Raw genomic sequence first — 22,505 nt, 5'->3', positions numbered from 1 at the left:
AACATGCAGAGAAGCTATTTTTCATATTCTTTCTATCTAGACTAATATCGAGGCAAATTGCTAAAAGAACTAAGCATGCATTCAAAATATAATTACTAAGAAATGTCCTAAATACGGGAAAAGTACGTGAGTATTTGTAATTTAATAAGAGAAAGGGAATATAATGTGGTAGATGGACTTAAAATCCGAGCGTTAAACCCTAATAGCTTCTTGCAGGGACAACGGAATATTGAGAGTTTCTAGTCTGTATATAAAATAAGTATATACGTTATTTGAAAAACATCGATAAAATTCCGCGGATTTGTCTTAGCCCACTTAAGCCCCCTCTATTCAAATAGTTCAACGGTAAATGGCGGAAAATATTAACGATTGTAAATTCTTCTTGTAGATTCACGCCATCTTGCCTCTGAACTTAAAGAAAAACCACTATATCTTTCACCTGGACTGCATTAAAATTATGGATTGGAAACCATACTCCTCGATTATGATATTCCGTCGAATATTATTAGTGAATCAATTTTGTACTTGACTGGTCTATAATTTGTAATCGGATATACATGATATGCGATATAGCAAAATTAGCATCAAATTAAGTATCGCGTATAAAATCATTAGTGGTATTTCTACAATAGCTCTTAAAATGTGTAAGTAAATCAGAATCAGCTGACAGCGAGTGTGATTGTTAAAGCTGTCGAAAAAAACACAATATTAGCGTAAAAATACGACAAATCTTACCATGATTTACTACTATATAGTAATATATGTTCCATAATATTGTAGGACTATTGTCTTACTATTTATTCCTGTTTATATATAAAATAAAGGAAATTTAATAAATGGCACAAGAGCCAAGTCCGGTGGAATATGAAACTTAAAAATAAAACCTTTTTTTAGGTTGTTTTAGAGGCAGTTTTAAACATACTATTTCATTACACCATAGATTGTGGAATGGAACGATTTATGGTGTGAAATTTATTTTGAAAATGGATCAGTATTATCTACAACTCAAAAAAATGAAATTAAATAAAAACGGAATATAAAAATATTAATTTAAAAATATGTATTGTAATATTGATTTTTTGGGGGCCATTGTTTGTAGCTGCCCTAAGATGATATAACACCCATGCGCGGAGTGGAATCGGACGATTGCCGAAAATGTAACCTCGTGTAGTAACATACACGCGGTCATACACGATGGTCTTTTTCGGTGCAACTCTGGTACGACACATTCGGCACCACAAGTCGGCGGCATTTCAGATTGCAGAGTCCGCCATTTTAGCTAAGAAAATAACCCTAGCTTCGTCAGCGAACACCGGGAACAGAGGTCAGTTGCAGTTTGGAATTCAGTTTGTTCGCGAATATTCGAGAGCGTCGAAAATGAGTACTTTGCCTAGAGTATTTTTCGATATGACCGCCGATGGGGAGCCCCTCGGTAGGATTATCATGGAGGTAAGTTGACTTAGTTTTTAAATGTGCCAAGGAAAGGAATATCATTTCAAGTTTTTTTTTTTTTTTTTTTTTGTAGTGTTAATTTGCTTAAGTGTGTGCATGTGTATGCAAACGTACATATATTCAGGTAGAAAGTTAACGTGCACTTAGATTTGAACACGTGATTTACAGATCGTAAATGAAACGGTTTCGGTTAAATGCACTCGTAATTTGTTGAAAAGCTAAAAATTACATTATATCTGCATATTTTGGTATAAAATAGCACAACTATTTCAGCAAATTTCGGGTTTACATATGCGTGTGTGTACACACATGCATACATATGTATGTAATTTCCATTTGAAGCATGCTTTATCTTTTCGGTATTTACTCTTAAATATAGATATCATGTCCTTTTTCCATATAGACTCTACCCAATAATTAAATTTATGACAATGCCCTCGCGTGTATGTATTTAGAATGTCCATTTTACGGCCAGGTGTGTGCAAAAAAGGCATTTCTAGATACGTTGCAATGGAATTTTTTCAAATTTGATTGCGGTGCTCCATAAACGTTTGTGTGCGCGTGTTCGTGTGTTGAATAGTTTGCCGGTATTTCTACACGTACATGCGGTGTACGCTGTATGCATGTGTGTGCCCATACACATTTCAATCAATACAGTGCAACATAACCTCTACTTTGGCGCACACACATGGACATACTGCATACATGTATGCATGAGAATCTAGTAAACCCGTTTGACGAATGAACTCAAGATTAATTCCGTTGATGATGTAATAGGGCATACGTGCATTCTTTTTGTATTACCATTTTTTTTTTTTTTAATTCAGAGAGTTTTTAGCATTTGCATCGTAGTATATTTTTAGTAACAGCCAAGTCATTGCCCGGCATGACAAATAAAACCGACACATATACGTTCGTATGTGTGTATGTATGCGTGAAATATTGCGTGTAGATGGCAATGGGCGGGAGCGCGCGGGATGATGCCAATTTTGAAACTCGGCCCGCGCACGTTTTCAGGGGAATTTGATGCCCAGGCTCCCACGGGATTCCTATATCTTTGCCACCTCAAGTCTGCCACAGTTTTTACGTACATACGTACATATGTTTGGGGGTACATATGTATATATTTGATAAGAAAATATCACTTAAAATTGATTTTCTCTCACCATTGTGTACCCTCTCTCTCTCTCACTGTCTGTCTCTCTCGGTGGTACAAGTTTTGAATATAATGTTTTATGTATGTATATTCAGATAAATAATCAATAACCCCTGTGTCTTTTTTGTACACCTTTTCCAGCTGCGCTCCGATGTGGTACCCAAGACTGCCGAAAATTTCCGTGCCCTGTGCACTGGCGAGAAGGGTTTCGGCTACAAGGGCTCCATTTTCCATCGCGTTATTCCCAACTTCATGTGCCAAGGAGGCGACTTCACCAACCACAACGGCACTGGCGGCAAGTCCATCTACGGCAACAAGTTCCCCGATGAGAACTTTCTGCTGAAGCACACCGGCACTGGCATTCTGTCGATGGCCAATGCGGGCGCCAACACCAATGGATCCCAGTTCTTCATTTGCACCGTGAAGACCGCTTGGTTGGACAACAAGCATGTTGTCTTCGGCGAGGTTGTTGAGGGCTTGGACATTGTCAAGAAGATTGAATCTTTTGGCTCTCAGTCCGGCAAGACCTCCAAGAAGATCATGGTGGCTAACAGTGGTTCTCTTTAAACAGCAACAAAAACAACAACAAAATCCAATAACAACAACACCATTACAACAACAAAAAGCGGAAAAATGTGTTAAGACGAAAACCATTTGCATTTTCTCCATAACAATTTTTTTTACGAATTACTTGTAATATTACGAAATACAATACAACAAGAAATAATATTTTCAATAGACCTTGTTCGAATGTTTCCCCCAGTGGGACAGCACTCCCAGAGATTCTTTAAATATGTATATTATAATGGGTTGGCACGCCGTAAAAAATTGAGTGCAAGAGAAGATATCTGATATATTCGTTTGGCTTCTAGCGTATAAGAGAAGATGAAACATATACCATAGATATATAGAAGAAGCTTCTACGGGTTGTCGTCTCTCAATTCTAAAGGCAGTTGCCGGCCGGCGTTGTGTCTCGCGGGAGAGAGTTGTGTGTATTGTAGATTTCATTCTAGTTCAAATGTCGGAGTAATAAATAGTAATAAAATAGTTGAAAAAAATCCGAATAACCGTTTAACTTCCACATTTCCATTGGAAAGAGGCCGCCACAACATTTGTTGTGTGTGCCGCTGTTTATAAACAATCTAGCGGTCTAATCAAAGAACAAAAATGTTTGTCGATTGAAATTAGCATAAAGCGCTTTCAAAAGCTAGTTAGTTATAACTACTATCTACACGTTCTACACGATATGTACCAGAATCAGAATTGTATTTTCGTCTTAATAAACAAAATAAATAAACGGCCCCCAACAATCCAAATCCTAATACGCAACGACGTTCAAGAATTTTTTGGGAAGGGTCTGGGCCCCAAGCTGGCACTAGTTGGGGACAAATGAACTGAAAAGAGCCAAGGAGGAGAAGGAGAATTGAAAATATTAATACGAATTTGCTGGAATGGTATGTTAAGGGAATTCCCTTAGATAGATATTGTGTAAGGCGGTTTTTGGGTTTAACAGTAACAACTTTTATTGAAAGAATATTTCGGCACTGCTCAGTGTAGCATAAAGTAAATTGTACTCATGCTCGTAGGCATTCACATGCCTCTCGGTGATGGCCACCGTCTGGAGTAGCTTCTCATCGACCGGATCCGTTGACTGTTGGCCCGCCAGTATGTCACGAACCTTGGAACGCTCCAATTCCATTTGCTGTTTGGTCGTCTGGCTCCAGCCCAACTCGTGGAACTCCCCCAGCTGATTGAGCATCGTCAGTATGTATATAAGGCCAATGGCAAAGCCATCCTCAAAGAGCGAGAACTTGGCCAGATCTTTCTTATGGATTTTCAGCTTCTCCTTGACCCGGTAGTCGATGTAGTTCATTATGAGGGCCGGGGCAATCAGGTAAAATGTCTTCAAATGGTGATTGTTTGGATTGCACAGAAACGGCTGAAAGCCTTGCAAAAGCAGCTGCAAAGCAGGAAGACCTTTATTGCACAAATCTCGTTGTTAAATCGAAAAACTCGTTTCTTTACCTTAAAGTAGTTGGTGCTGTCCGAGTAGCACTTCTTCATATGACCCACACTCTTCTCGTACTCCTTAATGGCGGATTCGGTGGTCTCGTGCAGGGTTTTGTTGCCACCGCAAACGAGGCTACTATGGAATCTGGACATGTACGAGCGACTTTTATAGTTGGCACTCTTGCTGCCCGCCTGCAAGAGGCGCACATATCCAACAGAATTTCCTACAAAAAAAAAAGAGATCCATTATTAATAATAGATTATTTTCTTTGGAGGGGCCAATAGTACCTACCAACTTGTGTTATCACCTTTCTGAACAGATCCATGTAGGTCTCGCCGTTGCCGGAGAGACCCAGCTTTTTGATCTTCTTGAGCAAGGTGTCCGCCCGCTCATACGGATATGATTCGTTGGTATGCTTGTGATCCGAGTGATAGCGCAGCTCCTTCAACAGACGCGACTTGATCTGTTCGTCGTGCAGGAATGTGGAGAACGTGTAGAACTTCTGGCGCAGAAACTGATAGATAAAGTTCACGGTGGTATTGATGATGCCAGTGCCATGCGTTTGCACTGAATTCGCCACATGACGGGTGCCAATGATATCCAAATGCTTGCTCTTGCTCTGCATCTCCACAAAGATCTGCAGATTCATGTTGTAGGCATACGAGGAGGCGAATGTATGGATATTACGCATGATCTGCAGTACATCAATGCCCTGTTTCGACCAAAATTAAGCTGTGATACATCTTTAATTGTTTTATGAGAAATGTAGTATTACTTGGTCGATGATCTGGTTGGGCAAATGATCATCGATGGGACTCAATTGCAGGACTTTGTCGGCAAAGTGGCGCATCTTCTCGTATGTTTTCCAGTCGTGCGGTGCGATGGTTGTTAAATTGTAGAATGTTTCAGTGAAATAGTTCTCAAGATTATCTAGAACAACCAGCAGAAGTCTGTTTAGGTAGTGTGGCATGTACGATAAGATATATATAAATAGGTGATTTTAAATGGATTTCCATAGTAGCAAATGTCCAGTAAAAATGGCTTCTGATGTGGACGTACCTCTCATTACGCTGTAGTCCCCTTGGAATTCCATAGCTTCAACATTTACACAGCTGCGATAGTCCAGTAGATTCGTTTGGAACGGTTGATCCTGGTTCAAAAACAGATGCGACAAGGCCTCCACACGCAAAAAAAACTCCAGATGGGTCTTGAGAAACTCATTGGCCAGGTCACAGGCCGATTGCTTGGAGCTACCATCACGCCCGAATATCCCCAGGGTCTTGTCCAGTTGATTTGTCACTGCAATTATATTCTATAGATATGGCTGGTTAGTTCCAGGCCTTGAGAGAATGCCCTGTGAGTGAGTGCCAGTACCTGTAGGCTGTAAGGATTACGCTGCTGCTCTGTGTACTCCTTGAGCAGGGAGGTGCTAATAAAACAGTAATTATACATGAGACTGGTCGAATCAAGCTGTCCCTTGATGTTTCGCTGAAAATCGCTGAGATTGTTGATGCGCAACAATATCGATTGAAATTGCCTTTGCATGTCGGCCGGCAGCAGGCGATCCTTCTCCAAGAACTCGCTAAGGGCCAGATTCACAAAGGTCAATCGTTTTTTGCTGGGAAACCCCAAGATGGATCTCTCGGCCAGCTTAATCGTTGAAAGAATGTTCATTTTTCGTTGCAGTAGCTTCAAATCCACGATCTTCCTCTTTGTGCTCAACAGCAGATGGAAGACCTTCTGTTTCTGCCATTGGACGAGGGAATTTATGAGCCGCATCACATTGATTTGGTTCGATTCGAAGGTCTTTTGGAGAACTCTTAAATACTGCAGCAGACGGCACACAGTGAACCACTCGGACTTTGACAATGGAGTCGTTAGGGCCACATGGCGATTGATTAGTGAGTCCATCATTAGATTTACTTGATCCGCATACGATTGGCCCCTGAGTATGAGCTGCGAGAAGGTTTGCAGCTTACCAAAGACACCGGCAGCAAACACCCTCTGTACGTGGATCGTCCACAGGCAGATCTGTGTGCCCAGATGACGGCACTTTTTCTGGTCGCTCAGCTTGATCTTCTCCATGAGCGCGTGATGGGACTTGTGGTTATCTTGCGGCTTCGCTTGGGGGGGTGTCTTTATCAGCGTCTTGGCATGCCTGGCCAAAAAGGCAGAGGGCGACCAGCAAACACTCTGATTGAGGGCCAATCTTTTATGCCTGCTTGCCACATCCAAGACACTCTTTATCAGCTTTCCCTCCATCTGAATGCCCAGCTCATGGAGCACTGCCACAAAGGCTGTGAGGCGTATCACATTCTTGGGGTCCTCGTAGTTCTTGTAGTCGTTGCCATGGTTTGCCTCAATTTCAAGCATTATTTTACGAATATATGCATTGGAATGTTGATTAATATGATTGATGTCCTTAAGGGTGAATTGTTTTTTCAGCTCCAGCAGGCTGTTCAGTAGGATGCCAAATAGATTGCCCGTAATCACAGTCTCTATATCATCGAGAGAGCTCAACAGTCCATTCAACTCCATGCTGCTGCATTGGTCAGAGGTCTGTTTGCTGTTTGACAGCGCCGCTAGCCACTTTTTGTACAACGTCCACTTGGCCGCAATCTTTAATTGATCCGAAATTTCATTAAAAACGACCAAATCTTCAAGTAGTTCAGTCATGGCGTCAAAGACAGTCTGTAATACGAGACGAATTTAGTCACACGTAAGATCTGATCTCTCTTTCTTGGAAATACTCACAAACAAGTGTACTTCGCTGATTTCCAGTGGCATGCCACCAGATGCACTGATCTGTTTCCAAAGAGTCTGAACCATCACAATAATGCGTTTGAGCAGAAAGTACACCTGACAAAAGAAATCTATGGCGTTGCTCATGCGGTGGAGGCATCGTTCCAGTCCGGCTGTGTCGGATACTGTGGGCAGTCGGCCGTCGCCCAGTTGAGAGTCGTTGAAGAGAAATGCCAACTGATACTGCTTGGCCGTTAGGGACAGATCCCGACATTGATTGCACAGATTGGCTAGGGTTTTTAATGGCTTATTGGCCACCAGTTCGGATTCCTCCACACTCGTGTCACAGAATCTGGCATTGGCACCGCTGCCGTAATTGAGTTCTATTGGGGATGTCATGGCCACCACCGTCACAGGCTCGACCGCATTTAAGCTAAGCATTTCATTCTTTAATGATTTCATAGCGCTATCGTGCTCCTCCATGAACGAGCCGTAATCCCTGAGGATATCCTCGGCGAACAAAGCTGTGTCAAAAGAGATATAATATGCAATTTCAGAGTTTGGTAACATTAATTAAGGTTCTTACATATGGTACTTTGCTCATTTTTCATGGTTGATTGCCTGGCTAGGGTAAAGTAAAGTAAATGTAATGTTTTGTTTTGATTTTCTTATTAGTAATTTAGAGATGGAAGATTTCAAGTGGGAGTATTCCGATAAGATTCCGATAGCGCAGTCATCGAATTGTCCACCCGACAAATTTTTCGGAACCATGGGCCGTACTTTTTCCGATTCCTTTGGCGGCCACAAACAACATCTTAGCAAATCCCAAATGTAGGCCGCCTTATTGTTGATCACATTCTCAATTTTGTTTGGCCTTTGGAAATAGCGTTTAAAGCCTCATGACACAAAGGCTAGCCAGCAAAATTGGGTCACAATCGATAAATTCTGCTGAAGCGCTGCTCCCAGCTCAACTGGACGGATTTGTCTCTCCCGCTATCACGTCATGCCTTTTCCATAGGGCTATCTCTGTTTTTGCAGTTAGTCTGTTAGCAGAGAACCGGGTGCCCTGGTCTCTTATAGTTTTTAAGCAAACTTTTTTGTTCTCTTGATGCCACAAATGTCGTCGACTAATAAGTCGAATTTACGTATTCGATTCGTTCTGTGTACCAACCTTAAGAAATTCCCTTATTTCCATTCCCAATTCGTTACATCGGCTCTGATAGAGGCCACAGATATATCGGCCACAAATTCGCTCACAAATTGTACTTACGTGTATCATTTATTCCAATAGATTGCATTTAAATCCTTTTCGCTCATTCACTTTCAAACAATTTATATTTGGCGCGCACCTCTCGTTTCCAGTTGATTGTATCGATAACCGAACTTGAATCGGGTAAGGTTCTCTTTGAGCCGGTAGGCAACAATGAGTTCCATTCTATACTTTTAAATTATGTACTTGAATAACTTTACTTTGATTGGAACTGCATTTCCTAACCGTTGTACGTGATGTTCATATTCAGTAGGTGGAGCATATTCAGAATGTTGTTCAACGAAAATTGGACCTTGGATGGTATACCATTCAGGCTGAGCCATTTTACAGAGCCAGAGACTAATATTAAAATTGGTATCGATAAGTTAGTTTTAATATGTATTTGATATACACCATATAATATATCCATATGAACTTAGTTTTTCATGCGTTGGGTTTAAATATACCGCCACATTACGAACATTACAGTTAAACCGGGAACGACGCGATTTTTGCTTTCGGCCACCATTCCACCGAAAATAATGAAGATTAATAATTTAAGCGCAGTTCAGGTGAAAGATATCGTGTTTTTTTTTAAATTCAGATACAAGATGGTATGGATCTAGAAGAATAATTTACAATCAAGTAGTTGAACTATTTAAATAGAGGGGTCTTAAGTGGGCTAATTTCGTTTTTCCATCATACGAGACGCTACATTGTTGTTGAGGGATCAAAATTGGAGCAAAAACAATCAAAGCAATCGCCGTAGCAGGAAAACAATGCAAGTATTTAAAACAAGCCAGTCAAGTAGAAAATAAGTTCATTAATTGGATAAAATTATGTGGGCATAGATAAAGGCCCGGTTGACAACATTTAAATCCTTGTCGCTCACATTCAAAAAAGTTCGATTTGGCGCGCGCCACTCGGTATATTTTTCAAATGAGACCGTATATTTCGGTGCTGTTCTGAGGGTCATACTGTAGAAATACTGGTTTTCGCCGCGCTGTCATGGTATTTTTGTCAATTTTCATCAATCTATTAATTTAATTTTCAATTTTATATAAAAATCCAATAAATGCAAGTATTTCGAATAGGCCAATCATGTATAGAATTGATTCATCAGTCGTACAAAATTGAGTGGGCATGGCTAAATATTCCATATAGATAGTATTATTCAACGGAACAAAGAATATGAGAAATTTGAATTCGCCGCAGTTCGCCGCAGTTCGCCGCAGTTCGCCGCAATTTCGCTTTAGCAACAATGAGTCTCGTTCCATACACAATGTTGCACATTCCATACACACTGTTGCGGCAACATTTACTTGAAAACCGTATTTTAGTCAAAATAAAATACATTAAGGTAATTAAAAGAAGCAATCTTGTAGAAAATGCATTTATCTATGGGATAAAGCTAAGTGGGCATCTATAGATTGAAATATAGGCAATACCCGATTCGCCGCAGTTTTGCTTTTGCAACAATGAGTCTCATTCCATACACAAACATGTTGCTAATTCCATGCACACATACCCTGGGGGTAATGGATGTTATAGAATTGTGAATACGTTTGTCTTCCAAGGCTCAGTAGGTATCAGGATCGAGATAAATATATACAAGATACTAATAATACACATGAATAAGTCAAAAACATGTCAATTTGAGAAAAGGTCTTAATAAATTGCGTTTGATCTACATAGAAATTTAACGAAATAGGGTGTACAAAGGGCTATACACGCATCACGTCTTTAAATACCAGCAACATTGCAACTGATTTTTTGTTGAACTATTTTGTTTGAACCTTGTTTTAGTCAAAATACAACAAAAGCAAGGACTAAAAACTAACCAATCAAGTAGAAAATTGATTCATTAATCGTATAAAATTATGTGGGCATGGCTTAATGTTCTATATAGCTGGGAATATTCGACGGAATAAAGAATTGAGCAATTGGAATGATACTCGTTTGTTTATGCTACTGTTGTATGAACAAAAGTGCCTTGTGCGTATGCCTATAGTGGCTGCTGTAAGTCCTGATGTCACAGGGCACTCCCCAAAAACAGCCGCTGTTCCACGGCTATTCCGTGCTTTCCACCTTCTTCGCATTTACAGGTAAAGTCGAGCCACAGAGTCTGCAGCGATGCCGAAACGACCAGCGGCGTCCTTTGGCGAAGTTGTGGCCCACTACTCGCTTCCTCAGCCCCGGCGTCTTCGGGATTCTGGCGTCTGGTGCGATGGAAAGACCGTGGAGAACGTGCGGGTGCCGTGGGTAATGGGGTCTGCTCCACCGCCTGTACCTGTGCCACCCAGTCGCGGCCAGCGAAGATAGAGAGCGCCGACTGGGATGGTAAGAAGCACCCGATACTGGTTTGCAGCGACACCGATGAGCCGTACGCGGTTTCCCTGTATCAGGACTACGTGTACTGGAGCGACTGGAACACCGGCGACATTGAGCGGGTGCACAAGACGACGGGCGAGAACCGCAGCCTCGTCCACTCGGGCATGACTTACATCACTTCGCTGCTTGTGTGCAACGACAAGCGACAGGTGGGGCTAATACGTGCAAGGTCAACAACGGGGGCTGCTCCCACCTGTGCCTGGCCCAGCCCGGCAGACGGGGCATGACTTGTGCCTGCCCCACCCACTACCAGATGAACAAGAACGGGGTCTCCTGCAAGAACTACATCATCTTCAGCCTGAGGAACAGCTTCGGCCGACTGCTGCCGAACACGACAGACTGCCCGAATGTGCCGCTGCCAGTGTCCGGCAAGAATATCCGCGCCGTGGACTATGATCCGATCTCGCATTACATTTACTGGGTAAGGAGGATTAGCAGAGGCTGAGCACGGTGTCCCTAATATCCCTAATCCTTCTTTTTCTTTTCAAGATCGAAGGCAGGAGTCACAGCATCAAGCGTTCTCTGGCAAATGGCACAAAGGTGAGCCTCTTGGCCAATTCCGGACAGCCGTTCGACATTGCAATCGACATCATTGGGCGGCTGCTCTTCTGGACCTGCTCCTACTCCAACAGCATTAACGTGACAAGGTGAATCTCTCTCTCTCTCCGATTTATCCGCACAATTGTGTTCCTAAAGCGTTGCCTCTTTTAGCTTCCTGGGTGAATCCGTAGGCGTCTAAGATACCGGGGACTCGGAGAAGCCTCGCAACATTGCCGTGCATGCCATGAAGCGTTTGCTCTTCTGGACAGATGTCAGCAGCCATCAGGCCATCATTCGGGCCCGATTCGAAGGCAATGAGCGTGTGGAGCTGGCCTACAAGCTGGAAAGAGTCACGGCGCTGGCCCTGGACCAACAGTCCGACTACAACAGTCTACTATGCCCATGGCAAGTGAATCAATGTGATAGACCTTAAAGGAAAGAACAAGTAAGCAACCAATATGGAGACCCGACCCTCTGAACACATGTGTAATCCCCTGTTCCCTCTCACAGGAAAACCTTTGTTTCCATGCACATCACGCAAGTGAACAACATTGCCGCCTTGGGAGCATTTGTGTACTGGCTGGATGACAAGATCAGACCGGAGTGGATCACTGTCAACGGAGAGCGTCGTTCCGCGGAGCTGCATCGTCTGTCGCAGTTCACCGACATCAGTGCCGTGTGGACACCGGGTGCGAAAGTGTTGCGCAATCACATGGCACAGTTGCCCAAATTGTTCCCACATCTGCATAGCCTAACGACGTCTGCTCGTGCCCCAAGCATCTGATGCTACTGGAGGACAAGGAGAACTACGGCGTGTATCCGGCCAGAAAATTTTAAGTGGCGGGAGTAGTGACTGGACTGGGAGGACTGCCCGGCGGATTCAGCTGACAGTCAGCAGAGGGCAGCGACAAGGCTCTGATCTGGGATGGTACCACCTGTGACAACTGTGACAATGTCCACGATGAGGCCGACTGCTGCAAGCGGCCAGGACACTTTCCGTGTCCCATCAACAAGGTCAGTGGAAAGACACGATATCTGCCTAAATTCTTAAACTAACAATATCCTACTCGCGCTTCACACAGCTTTGCATATCGGCCTAGCAGATCAAATTGTATCAACTCAGCCCAAGCCCAAAACTGTTAATCTCCTTGATGGCAGTTAATCGTTCCAGTTCCAGGACAGTTCCAACGCAGACTCCGCTTAATGATGCGACCAATGATCTGTCTAGGCCCATCTGACCCTTTTCCCTAAAACCTTTTTTTGTTTGACCATTTTCGCTAAAACCTCTTTTTACGCTAAATCCAATAAAAGCAAGTGTTTAAAATAAGCCAGTCAATTAGAAAATAGGTTCATTAATTGGATAAAATTATGTGGGCATGGCTAAATGTTCTATGTAGCTTATTATATTTGACGGAACATCAAAATTAAGCAATATGGTTTTCAATCCTTGACGGAGAACGTTTAACCTATTATAAGCCAAGGGCGTATTTCAATTTTCCACCGACTATAATGAAAATTGACTAATTTTAGCGCAGTTCAGGTGAAAGATATTGAGATGTTTTTTTAAGTTGAGAGGATGGCATGGATCTACAAGAAGAATTTACAGTCGTTAATATTTTCCGCCACTTACCTCAAGTAGTTTATACTAACTAGTTGAACTATTTAAATATAGGGGGCTTAAGTGGGCTAAGCTCGGTTTTCCATCATACGAGTCGCTATATTGTTGTTGAGAAACCAAAATTGAGGCAAAAACAAGCAAAGCCAAGTATTTAATGTGCCAGTCAAGTCGAAAATTGATTGATTAATCGGATAAAATTATGTGGGCATGGCTTAATGTTCTATATAGCTAGTAATATTCCACGGAATATCAAAATCGAGTAACATGTATGTATAACACAACTTGAATTCGTCAATATATTTACGGTATATTTATAAAATGAGATGGTATATTCTAGTATATTTTTGACAGAAAAAAACATAAACGTGTTGGGGAGTTATTGAAATTGTGTTGTTGAAAATAGTATTTGCAGTAACCTTCCGTCGCATTTTTTTTAAGTAATTCAGATTTAATGCACAACGTATTTGTTTAATTTCTTGTACACTACTCACAAAGCCACCCAAAATGGAGGCGTCAGAACCAGGTTGATTATAAAATAAGTTAATAACCAATACGTCTCTAACTAACTGTTTATTTTTGAAGAAAACGCGTGTGGCGATGACGCCGAGGCATCCGCAATAACTTCAGAGACAATGGCGACAGAAGCAGTGTCGAAGGAAATTCAAGATTCGACATGCGAAGTGACTTCCACAACAACAATCGATGATGCAGCACCCGATGGCCTTAACAAAAGCGTTTCCGAATCGCCACCAACTCAGGAGGAAACCAGTTCATCGCGCTCTAGAAGCCGCACTCGCGATAGAAGCGAGCCCACGCGTTCGGCCAGTGGCTCAGAAAGGTCCCGCAGCGGATCCAAGGCTTCAGGCACAAGTTCTCGCAGTGGCTCACGGTCGCGCAGTGGGTCGCGCCACTCGGAAGGATCTCGACGGTCGCGCAGTGGCTCTAGGCGCTCGGGTAGTGGCTCCAGGCGTTCGGGTAGTGGGTCCCGCAGCAGATCCGGCTCAGGATCAAGGCGCTCTCGCAGTGGCTCTGGCTCGCGACGATCTCGCAGTGGATCTGGCTCTGGACGTTCTCGGAGTGGCTCCAGGCGCTCTCGCAGTGGATCCGGCTCTAGGCGGTCACGTAGTGGCTCGAGACGTTCCCGCAGCGGCTCGAGACGTTCTCGGAGTGGCTCCAGACGCTCTCGCAGTGGATCCAGGCGCTCTCGTAGCGGATCTGGCTCGAGACGTTCCCGCAGCGGCTCAAGACGTTCCCGCAGCGGCTCGAGACGTTCTCGCAGTGGCTCGAGACGCTCCCGCAGTGGATCCAAACACTCTCGGTCTCGCAGTGGCTCTAGAAAATCGCGCAGTGGCTCGAGAAAGTCTCGCAGTCGATCCAACAGCGTTGAATCACCAAATAAAAAAAGAAATGGTTCCCAAGACCGTTCGCGGTCTGGCAGTGCTGGATCTATAGGTACTTCAAGGCGGAGGCGACAGGCCATCAGCGACTCTGAAGGTAACTTTTTGTGTAGCATTCAGTTCAAACAGTATTCATTTGCACAAATGCGCTTGCAGATGAAGCACCCACAGTCGAAAAGAAACGTCCCAAGATTACGGATACGGACAATGAAGACGACGATGAGACGCCGGCAAATGCTTCCGCCACGGAGAAGCCCCAAGACAAGAATGTAGAGAGTTCCGATGACGAAAATATACCCATTTCAAATGAACCAGAGTAAGAGGATTCCCATTGACAGGCTTAGAATATTTTAAGATTTAATTTTTGAAATCTTTAAATTGCAGCCACAACAATTTTATGTCGGACTTTGATGCAATGCTACTGCGTAAGAAGGAGGAGAAGCGCGTACGACGCCGCAAGCCAGATATTGATCTGATTAATGATAATGACGACCTCATCGATCAATTAATTATAAGCATGAAGAATGCCTCGGATGATGACAGGCAATTGAACATGACCGGACAGCCGGCCACCAAGAAAATATCGATGCTAAAGCAAGTGATGTCGCAGCTGATCAAAAAGGATCTGCAGCTGGCCTTTTTGGAGCACAATATACTCAACGTACTTACCGACTGGCTGGCGCCATTGCCAAACAAAAGTCTGCCCTGCCTGCAAATACGCGAGAGTATTTTACGCCTGTTATCGGATGTAAGGAGCAGTCGACCTAAAGCTCTTTTCTGTATATCTCTATAATCGTATATCCTTTGCTCACCTCTCCCTTAGTTTCCTACGATAGAGAAGGGTTTGCTGAAGCAGTCGGGCATCGGCAAGGCTGTGATGTACTTGTACAAGCATCCCCAGGAAACCAAACAGAATCGCGATCGTGCTGGTCGGCTAATATCCGAATGGGCCCGCCCCATCTTCAACCTAAGCTGTAATTTTTCAGCCATGAGCAAGGAGGAGCGGCAGGAACGTGATCTGGCACAAATGTCACGGCACAGGAACAAAAGTCCAGAGCCAAATCAGGCGGCCTCCGAGGAAAGCCGCTCCCACTCACTCAGTCAAACATTTTCCAGCGAGGACAAGCAGCTGCGTCCCGGTGATCCCGGTTGGGTGGCTCGTGCACGTGTACCAATGCCTTCCAACAAGGACTATGTCATACGTCCCAAGTCCACAGTGGAGGGCGAAGTATCTACGGTAAGCCTTTGTGTGTTCGGGATTAATGGCATTCCATTTCTAACTCATTTCTAACAATTTGTGTGTTTCAGTCAACAAAGCGTAAGCCAAATCGTTATGAAAAGCACATGAAGCGTTTCCTCGACTCGAAGCGCTTGAAGGAGAGTCGTCGAGCCGTCGAAATATCCATAGAAGGACGCAAAATGGCGTTGTAAGAAGTGAATCCTACTTGTAGCTAAGTTTCAATATAAAAGAGAAATCATCCAATCCCAACATAGAACAAAGTTAGTAATATAGATTATATTTTTGAATATAATACTGATATATCTATGGTCCATCACCAAGAGCACACAATATACATAAAAGAGTAAATTACCCAGCTAATGAAGCATCAATTAATGAATTACATATATGAAAAAGATAGGGACAGAGACGACCACGATGGGTCGTTCTTATACCAACTGTATATATATAAGTGTGTGTGTGTGTTTGTATTGTTTACATATGTATGTATTCTGTTTAAGTAAAAAATAAATTTCAGTGCTTCGAATCGCAAATCTAATCAATTTTTAATCTTCTGCTACTGCATACAAAGCGATTAATACCTAATATGTGCATGCCCAGCTATTACTTGCTAATAATCTTTAGATGATACCCAAGAGAAACTCTAGAAATGCCTCCCCTACAGCTATCATCGATAGGGTAAGTTATATTCAATAAATGTTTAAATAATCACAAAGATATAGCCCTTTATGGAGTGTGTTCTCTAATCTCTAATCGCATGTATTTACTTAATTAATTATTTAATCCTAAAATCTACAGAAAAGCCCCGAATCATCGAGAAAGTATGGATTATTCTGTACATACAAGGTATTTAATAGACGTTTAAATTATCAAAAAGTATCTATTATCTATTTGGCTATGGTAAATGATAAATATTTTGGAACATTTAATGGGATCGGATCCAATTTGCTAAAGCGTGAGGATGTTCGTGTGGCTAGGGAGAGGCAAGGCAGCACATATGATATGACTAAAGACTTTCCTTCTTTATTGGAGCCAACCCCATACTCGACTTATACGACGATGGTAATATATTACTAGACAGCTTAGCAATAGATTTTCCTTTGAATCTAAGTAGATTCATCAATTAAAATGTGCATTTAAAAAGATTATTACATGATCTAATGATGGCACACGCACTGCCAATTAATAGCCGATTGTGCGTGTGTGCATCGATGACTAAAACCATATGTTTTATGTACTCCATGTGACTTACATTATTTTGGTTCTTAAGCAAAACATTGAAACATTCCCAGATAGAGCTACGTACATAGTGATTCTGCCACTGCATTTCTTTTAGTTAGCAAATATTTGTAGTAGTGGTGGGCCCAACAAATCACAAAGATACTACCTCGGTCACTTGTCGCTTGCCGTGTTGGAATTAATTATAAATGTCAAATTAAGGGCATTTTTGACACACACACACACACGCACAACAGCCCCCCCATTTGGAAATCGGGGTACTATACCCCCAACAGTACACCGTGCCGCGATAAACTGCTGCACACACAAGTGGGGTGGAAAAATACCGAAGACGAAAGAAAATAGAGATAAACAAAAGCTTCCAGTTTGGAGTGTCTGGCCACGAGCATATGGTATGAGGATGTTGGGAGACTGCATGCTGTCCGGGTGGCTTTGTCTAGGATGACGAATTGTCTAGCGGGGTGCTGGTGCTGGTGCTGGTGCCACACTATCGCATCATAGTTGGGCTGGAGGGGGGCTCTCATTATCTCTTTGGAAAATCGCCAAACACGGCTACCAACACCCCGAAGCCACACACCATTAGAGCAGCACTTGGGTTGTTGTTTCGGGTTCACCTCTGTCGCTTGTCCGCCCCTTATCGCCTTAATATTAAACCGGTTGCGCTATTGTACAATTGTTCAAACGCCTCTGCACTCTCGTCTAGGTTGGTCTGGATTGATTCGTTAGAGCTCTGCGGCCGAAACAACACAAAGAAAACACACAATCTAAAATGTCGCAGGTGAAAAAGAACGAGAAGGTCGGCATTGTGGGCAGGTGAGACCAGAAATAAGAGCAAGGACCCAACCGAATAGGGCATCCCTGCTACATCCATACACATATTCTGCTTTCACAGCGGTCTCATTGGACGCTCCTGGTCGATGCTGTTCGCTTCTGTTGGCTATCAGGTGATGCTCTACGATATCCTGCCGGAGCAGGTGTCCACGGCGCTGACGGCCACACAAAAGGAGCTGCTAGATCTGGAGGCCAAGGGCCTGCTGCGTGGCAAGCTGACAGCTAAGCAACAGTTTAGCTGCATGTCCGGCACCAACGACATCAAGGAGCTGGTCAAGGGGGCCATTTTCATCCAAGAGTGCATACCCGAGCGCCTGGACCTCAAGAAAGCGCTCTACAAGCAGCTGGACGCTGTTGTGGATCCCAAGACCATACTGTCCAGCTCAACGAGCACCTTCCTGCCGTCTCTGTTCAGTTCGGATCTGAAGAACAAGCAGAACGTAAGTAAACACAGTCCAGCCATATATCTATCAAGACGAGACTCCAGATAGCAGAGCAGCAGGCCAGCGCATGCATCGCCGTGTGTCCGGGGGTCTGTGTGTCATCTGTCCTTGTCCCCGTTTCGGCTTAATCTGTAATGGAAATGTTAACAATTTTTGTGTTTCGTTAAACAGGTTTTGGTCTCACATCCCGTCAATCCACCGTACTATGTTCCTCTGGTGGAGATTGTGCCAGCGCCATGGACTAAGCCGGAATTTGTGGTCAAGACCCGTGCATTGATGGACGAAATTGGCCAGAAGCCGGTGACGCTGTCGCGTGAGATTGAGGGCTTTGCCCTGAACCGTATACAGTATGCCATATTGAATGAGACTTGGCGTTTGGTGGAGGCTGGCATCCTAAATGTCAAGGATATCGACAGTGTGATGAGCGATGGCCTGGGCATGCGTTATGCCTTCTTGGGACCCCTGGAGACGGCCCATCTGAATGCCGAGGGCATGGCCAACTATTTTGAGCGCTACTCGAAGACCATTTACAACGTCAGCGAGACCATGGGACCCACGCCCAAGATGGAGGGGCCTGTGGCCGAGGAGGTGTCCAAGCAGCTGAACGAGATGGTGCCGCTCGACAAGCTGGTCGAGCGACGCACTTATCGCGACAATTGCCTGACCCATTTGAGCATACTGAAGAGTAAGCTGAATAATCAGTAAATGCCACTCCGTCCATGCCATGCCCCACATTTCCATTGGCTTTGCCTAATGTTATGCTTCTTTTCGTTACAATAAACATACATATTTTTGAATAACTAAATAATGCTGAATCCTTTTTGATTTTATTTGATAAATCATAGAAGAAGAAGAGGCTCAGGCTCTCTCTTTCTCAATCTGAGTAAGGGTTCCAAGTAAATAGCTCTCTTGTCCTTAGGATAATAATAGAAAGAGCATTTCTTGTAGTAATAGAAAGAGTATGGAGTATTTCTCTTGAAACTTATTAAGTACTGTGGTGCTGGAGGGCCGGGGTTCTACATATCAGTTCGCTTTATCTTAAGACATCAAAAACATAAAAAAAAAACAAATCAAAAGAAAAAGTAATACTTCATTTGGGAGATAGCCAAAACACGCTGCGTACTGCGGCCATTCTGACCTTTTTGTGGGGAAGGTTTATCTTCAAGGTTAAACAACATCACAATTGGAATAATTCACTTTCATACGACATTGGTGCCTTGCCCGCTCTGCATTTCGTTTGCTATCCGGAACCCGGCTTTTTTGAGAAGCTAGGGCGCCTGATATTTGGCGTGGAATACGATGCATTGACCACTGCATTCACCGTCACTGGCTTCAATGATCTACGCTGCTGTACGCGCATCTGTGGCAGCGGTGTGCTCGTGTGAAAGATCTTTTGGCCAGCCTTTGGCTTTGATGGCATGGGCGTGTCTGGTGGATGGACTGGATTGAGGTACGTTCCCTCATTGGGAGCCACACTGAGTGGCTTTACAATAGGTATGACACGCTTAATGGGTATGGATGCCTTCGTAAAACCATTGAATTTGGACATCGGCTCATTGATGGACGGCGTCTTCATGCGGCTGCCCAGGATTGAGCGCCTGTTGGCCTCGGCTCCCTTTATTGGCGGATTGACAATCGAAAACGAATTACGACGCTGTCTGAACGGGGGCGGACCACCAGGAAGGCTGCTGCTCGATAAAGTATTTCGTGGCTCTTTTGGTGGCACATTCTGTATGTTTTCAATCAACTGACTGGCCTTCCTCTCCGGCATCAACTTGGACTTGTCGTGAATGGACAGAGAGGAGGATCGTCGACGCATTGAGCCCGCCTCATCGTTTGACACAGTCGCTTTAACTGCAGGCTGCAGATCTGCAGATGGCGGCTGTACAAAGCAGCTGCTTGGATACTGCCCCCCATTGCTGGGATTAACCAAGAGAATGACTGTTCGTGGATCGGCACCATGGTGTTCGTTGTGGCTGCGATTGTGGCGCTCCAGGATCTCATTGATTTGAAAGGCCAGGGATTCGTCCACCAATTCAGTCATGAATGGCTCTCTCTTTTGGGGCACTGGTGCTGCTGGGGCACTCATTGGATGTAAATCCTTATCATATAGATCGGGACGGGAGTCGCCATCGAATGTGGCCGAAGAGCAGACCATGGCATCGGGAAAGTCCTGCATTTTGCTACCGGGTGTAATTTGCTCCTCCACAGACATTGTCCTTTTGTCCTGTAAGAGAGTTATCCAACATAAAGCCCTGCCTTCAACAAGTACTTAAAATAATTTAAAAAAACATACTTTCAGCTCGAGGTCAAAGGTTCCCTGCCGTGTGTACGAGTGTGGCAATGTTGTTACTGGAGTGGTATAGTCCCCATCTCCTGAAGCAGCAGCCGCAACACACATCGAAGTGGGCGTGCCACCGAAGATGGCTGCATCCAGCGACTCAATCACCGAGTCAAAATGATACCTCTTCGTAATGTCCACTTTGTCATGCACTAGAGTTTTCAACTCTTGCAAAAGTTCGCCCACATTCTTTCTTTTCGACTGATGCCCGATCAGCGTTTGACTCTCGGGCGTGTGGAAATCTGCCTTGTTCTCTTCCTGTGGTGTTTCTTCCTTCGCCGTCATGGCGTCCAAGATCGGTATGCGTAGCATTTTTAAATCCTGCTCGAAATTGGCATTGGAACGATAGCCACTGTCAGCGGGTGGCTCCTCTTCTACCAGCTTGACTGGCGATTCGGCGACGATCATTTGCAGAGTTTCTGCCAAAATTGTTTTATCAAAATTTTTTTTTTGTGAGTCGCCTGCTGTTCCCCTCGATTTTGTGCCATTATGCGGCGGTGTATTTATCATCAATCGCGAGGCATTAAGCTTGAGCAATTGCTTTTGAAACGAGTTGTTTGTGGGTCGGTTGGGCGGCCGTGCTGCCTCGCCGGGCGCAACATCCGGGTGGACCAACACGGGTGGACTTTCATTTTCCAGATCAGGATACCGATTCTCTACAGCCTTTGCTTCTTCCTTCTCTTTTTCAAGAGTCGTCAAGTTAATTCCCTAAAAAATTATTTGTAGGTGTGTGTGTGTGTAAGAGTGTATGCTTTCGCATACAGTTAAACATTTGGTAGTGTGTGGCTAACCTTGATGCAAGCCTCTTTTTCAACAGAATCGAAAGGATCGTAGGGTCCCTTGAAACTGTTGGACTCAACCATTGAGGCTTCGGGTTCCTCCAATATTGTCTCCTCTTTTTGTGGTTCATCCCAGCCGGTCAGGTCAATAAGGTTTTCAGTGTCGGACATTTTTAGCAGTAACAAATTCAAACAAAAATTAGCGGAACTCGATCAACCAGTGTGACCGCGGATTTATCGTTAAAATATACCGTCCGACCCTCAGAGATATACCAAAATATACCGTCTCATTTTAAAAATATACCGTAAATATACTGACGAATTCAAGTTCTATATTCCTCGATTTTTATATTCCGTTGAATATTACTAGCTATATAGATCTCTCAGCCCTGCCCACATAATTTTATCCAATTAGTCAATCTATTTTCTACTTGACTGGCTTATTTTAAATACTTGACCTAGATTTTTTTTATTAAATTTTCAATATTTTCGGTAGAATGGTGGCCGAAAGAAAAAATCGGGTCCTTCCCGTTTTAACCGGTTTGTAATGTGGCGGTATATTTAAACCCAACGCATGAAAAACTAAGTTTATGTGGATATATTATATGTGATGTACATATATAAAATACATATTAAAACTAACTTATCAATACCTACCTACTAGTCCCTAGGCTGCGTTAAAGTGACCAACATGGCAAGTACCCTGCTGATTAGTGATGGCAGGAAACGGATGCGACAGAATGTCCGGATGATATGTCGTGTTAATATTCTCCAATAATTGCGGACTGTCACCCTTAGCGACTGTTCGAGTGTCACCAGCTTTCAGCCATTAAAATGGCTCAGCCTGAATGGTATACCATCCAAGGTCCAATTTTCGTTGAACAACATTCTGAATATGCTCCACCTACTGAATATGAATATCACGTACAACGGTTAGGAAATGCAGTTCCAATCAAAGTAAAGTTATTCAAGTACATAATTTAAAAGTATAGAATGGAACTCATTGTTGCCTACCGGTTCAAAGAGAACCTTACCCGATTCAAGTTCGGTTATCGAAACAATCAACTGGACACGAG

At 43.6% G+C, this 22,505-nt stretch overlaps 5 protein-coding genes and 1 long non-coding RNA gene across 8 annotated transcripts; 4 read left to right on the top strand and 2 right to left on the bottom strand.

Moving 5' to 3' along the window:
* The first annotated feature begins 1,179 nt into the window (after positions 1 to 1,179).
* On the top strand, positions 1,180 to 3,175 carry LOC113566297 (peptidyl-prolyl cis-trans isomerase). The gene is made up of 2 exons (XM_026991331.1): positions 1,180 to 1,449; positions 2,750 to 3,175. Exons 1-2 carry the CDS (start codon positions 1,195 to 1,197, stop codon positions 3,173 to 3,175), a joined length of 681 nt encoding a protein of 226 aa, XP_026847132.1. The 5' UTR covers positions 1,180 to 1,194.
* Positions 3,176 to 4,113: 938 nt separating this feature from the next.
* Positions 4,114 to 7,987, bottom strand: LOC6603112 (WASH complex subunit 4). Of its 3 annotated transcripts, none has more exons than XM_026991284.1 (8): positions 7,957 to 7,987; positions 7,374 to 7,885; positions 5,994 to 7,310; positions 5,679 to 5,931; positions 5,395 to 5,549; positions 4,911 to 5,331; positions 4,634 to 4,842; positions 4,114 to 4,568 (listed from the first exon to the last, which is right to left on the bottom strand). In XM_026991284.1, the coding sequence occupies exons 1-8, from the start codon at positions 7,970 to 7,972 to the stop codon at positions 4,131 to 4,133; spliced, it is 3,321 nt and encodes a 1,106-aa protein (XP_026847085.1). In that variant the 5' UTR covers positions 7,973 to 7,987; the 3' UTR covers positions 4,114 to 4,130. The 3 variants fall into 3 exon arrangements, with proteins under 3 accessions (XP_026847085.1, XP_002028097.2, XP_026847086.1); XM_002028061.2 differs by having other exon boundaries at positions 7,948 to 7,984; XM_026991285.1 differs by lacking the exons at positions 4,114 to 4,568; positions 4,634 to 4,842; positions 4,911 to 5,331 and having other exon boundaries at positions 5,503 to 5,569; positions 7,948 to 7,984.
* A 3,351-nt stretch (positions 7,988 to 11,338) lies between these two features.
* LOC6603089 lies at positions 11,339 to 11,728 on the top strand. The gene is made up of 3 exons (XR_003409054.1): positions 11,339 to 11,422; positions 11,491 to 11,541; positions 11,713 to 11,728. It is a non-coding gene; the product is annotated as an uncharacterized LOC6603089 (long non-coding RNA).
* A 1,881-nt stretch (positions 11,729 to 13,609) lies between these two features.
* On the top strand, positions 13,610 to 16,279 carry LOC6603091 (protein IWS1 homolog). The gene is made up of 6 exons (XM_002028065.2): positions 13,610 to 13,682; positions 13,742 to 14,653; positions 14,713 to 14,872; positions 14,941 to 15,304; positions 15,380 to 15,793; positions 15,865 to 16,279. The coding sequence occupies exons 1-6, from the start codon at positions 13,664 to 13,666 to the stop codon at positions 15,985 to 15,987; spliced, it is 1,992 nt and encodes a 663-aa protein (XP_002028101.1). The 5' UTR covers positions 13,610 to 13,663; the 3' UTR covers positions 15,988 to 16,279.
* A 1,459-nt stretch (positions 16,280 to 17,738) lies between these two features.
* Positions 17,739 to 19,114, top strand: LOC6603093 (lambda-crystallin homolog). The gene is made up of 3 exons (XM_002028067.2): positions 17,739 to 17,848; positions 17,928 to 18,306; positions 18,481 to 19,114. The coding sequence occupies exons 1-3, from the start codon at positions 17,805 to 17,807 to the stop codon at positions 19,012 to 19,014; spliced, it is 957 nt and encodes a 318-aa protein (XP_002028103.1). The 5' UTR covers positions 17,739 to 17,804; the 3' UTR covers positions 19,015 to 19,114.
* A 6-nt stretch (positions 19,115 to 19,120) lies between these two features.
* LOC6603094 lies at positions 19,121 to 21,624 on the bottom strand. The gene is made up of 3 exons (XM_002028068.2): positions 21,442 to 21,624; positions 20,606 to 21,358; positions 19,121 to 20,536 (listed from the first exon to the last, which is right to left on the bottom strand). The coding sequence occupies exons 1-3, from the start codon at positions 21,598 to 21,600 to the stop codon at positions 19,550 to 19,552; spliced, it is 1,899 nt and encodes a 632-aa protein (XP_002028104.1). The 5' UTR covers positions 21,601 to 21,624; the 3' UTR covers positions 19,121 to 19,549.
* Between the last annotated feature and the right edge of the window lie 881 nt (positions 21,625 to 22,505).

Source organism: Drosophila persimilis, unplaced genomic scaffold (genome assembly GCF_003286085.1).
Source record: "Drosophila persimilis strain 14011-0111.01,24,50 unplaced genomic scaffold, DperRS2 tig00000663-arrow-arrow-pilon, whole genome shotgun sequence".
In the NCBI taxonomy this organism is placed as follows: domain Eukaryota; kingdom Metazoa; phylum Arthropoda; class Insecta; order Diptera; family Drosophilidae; genus Drosophila; species Drosophila persimilis.
Note: the sequence above shows the minus strand (reverse complement) of the source record. Positions and strands in the feature narration are given on the sequence as shown.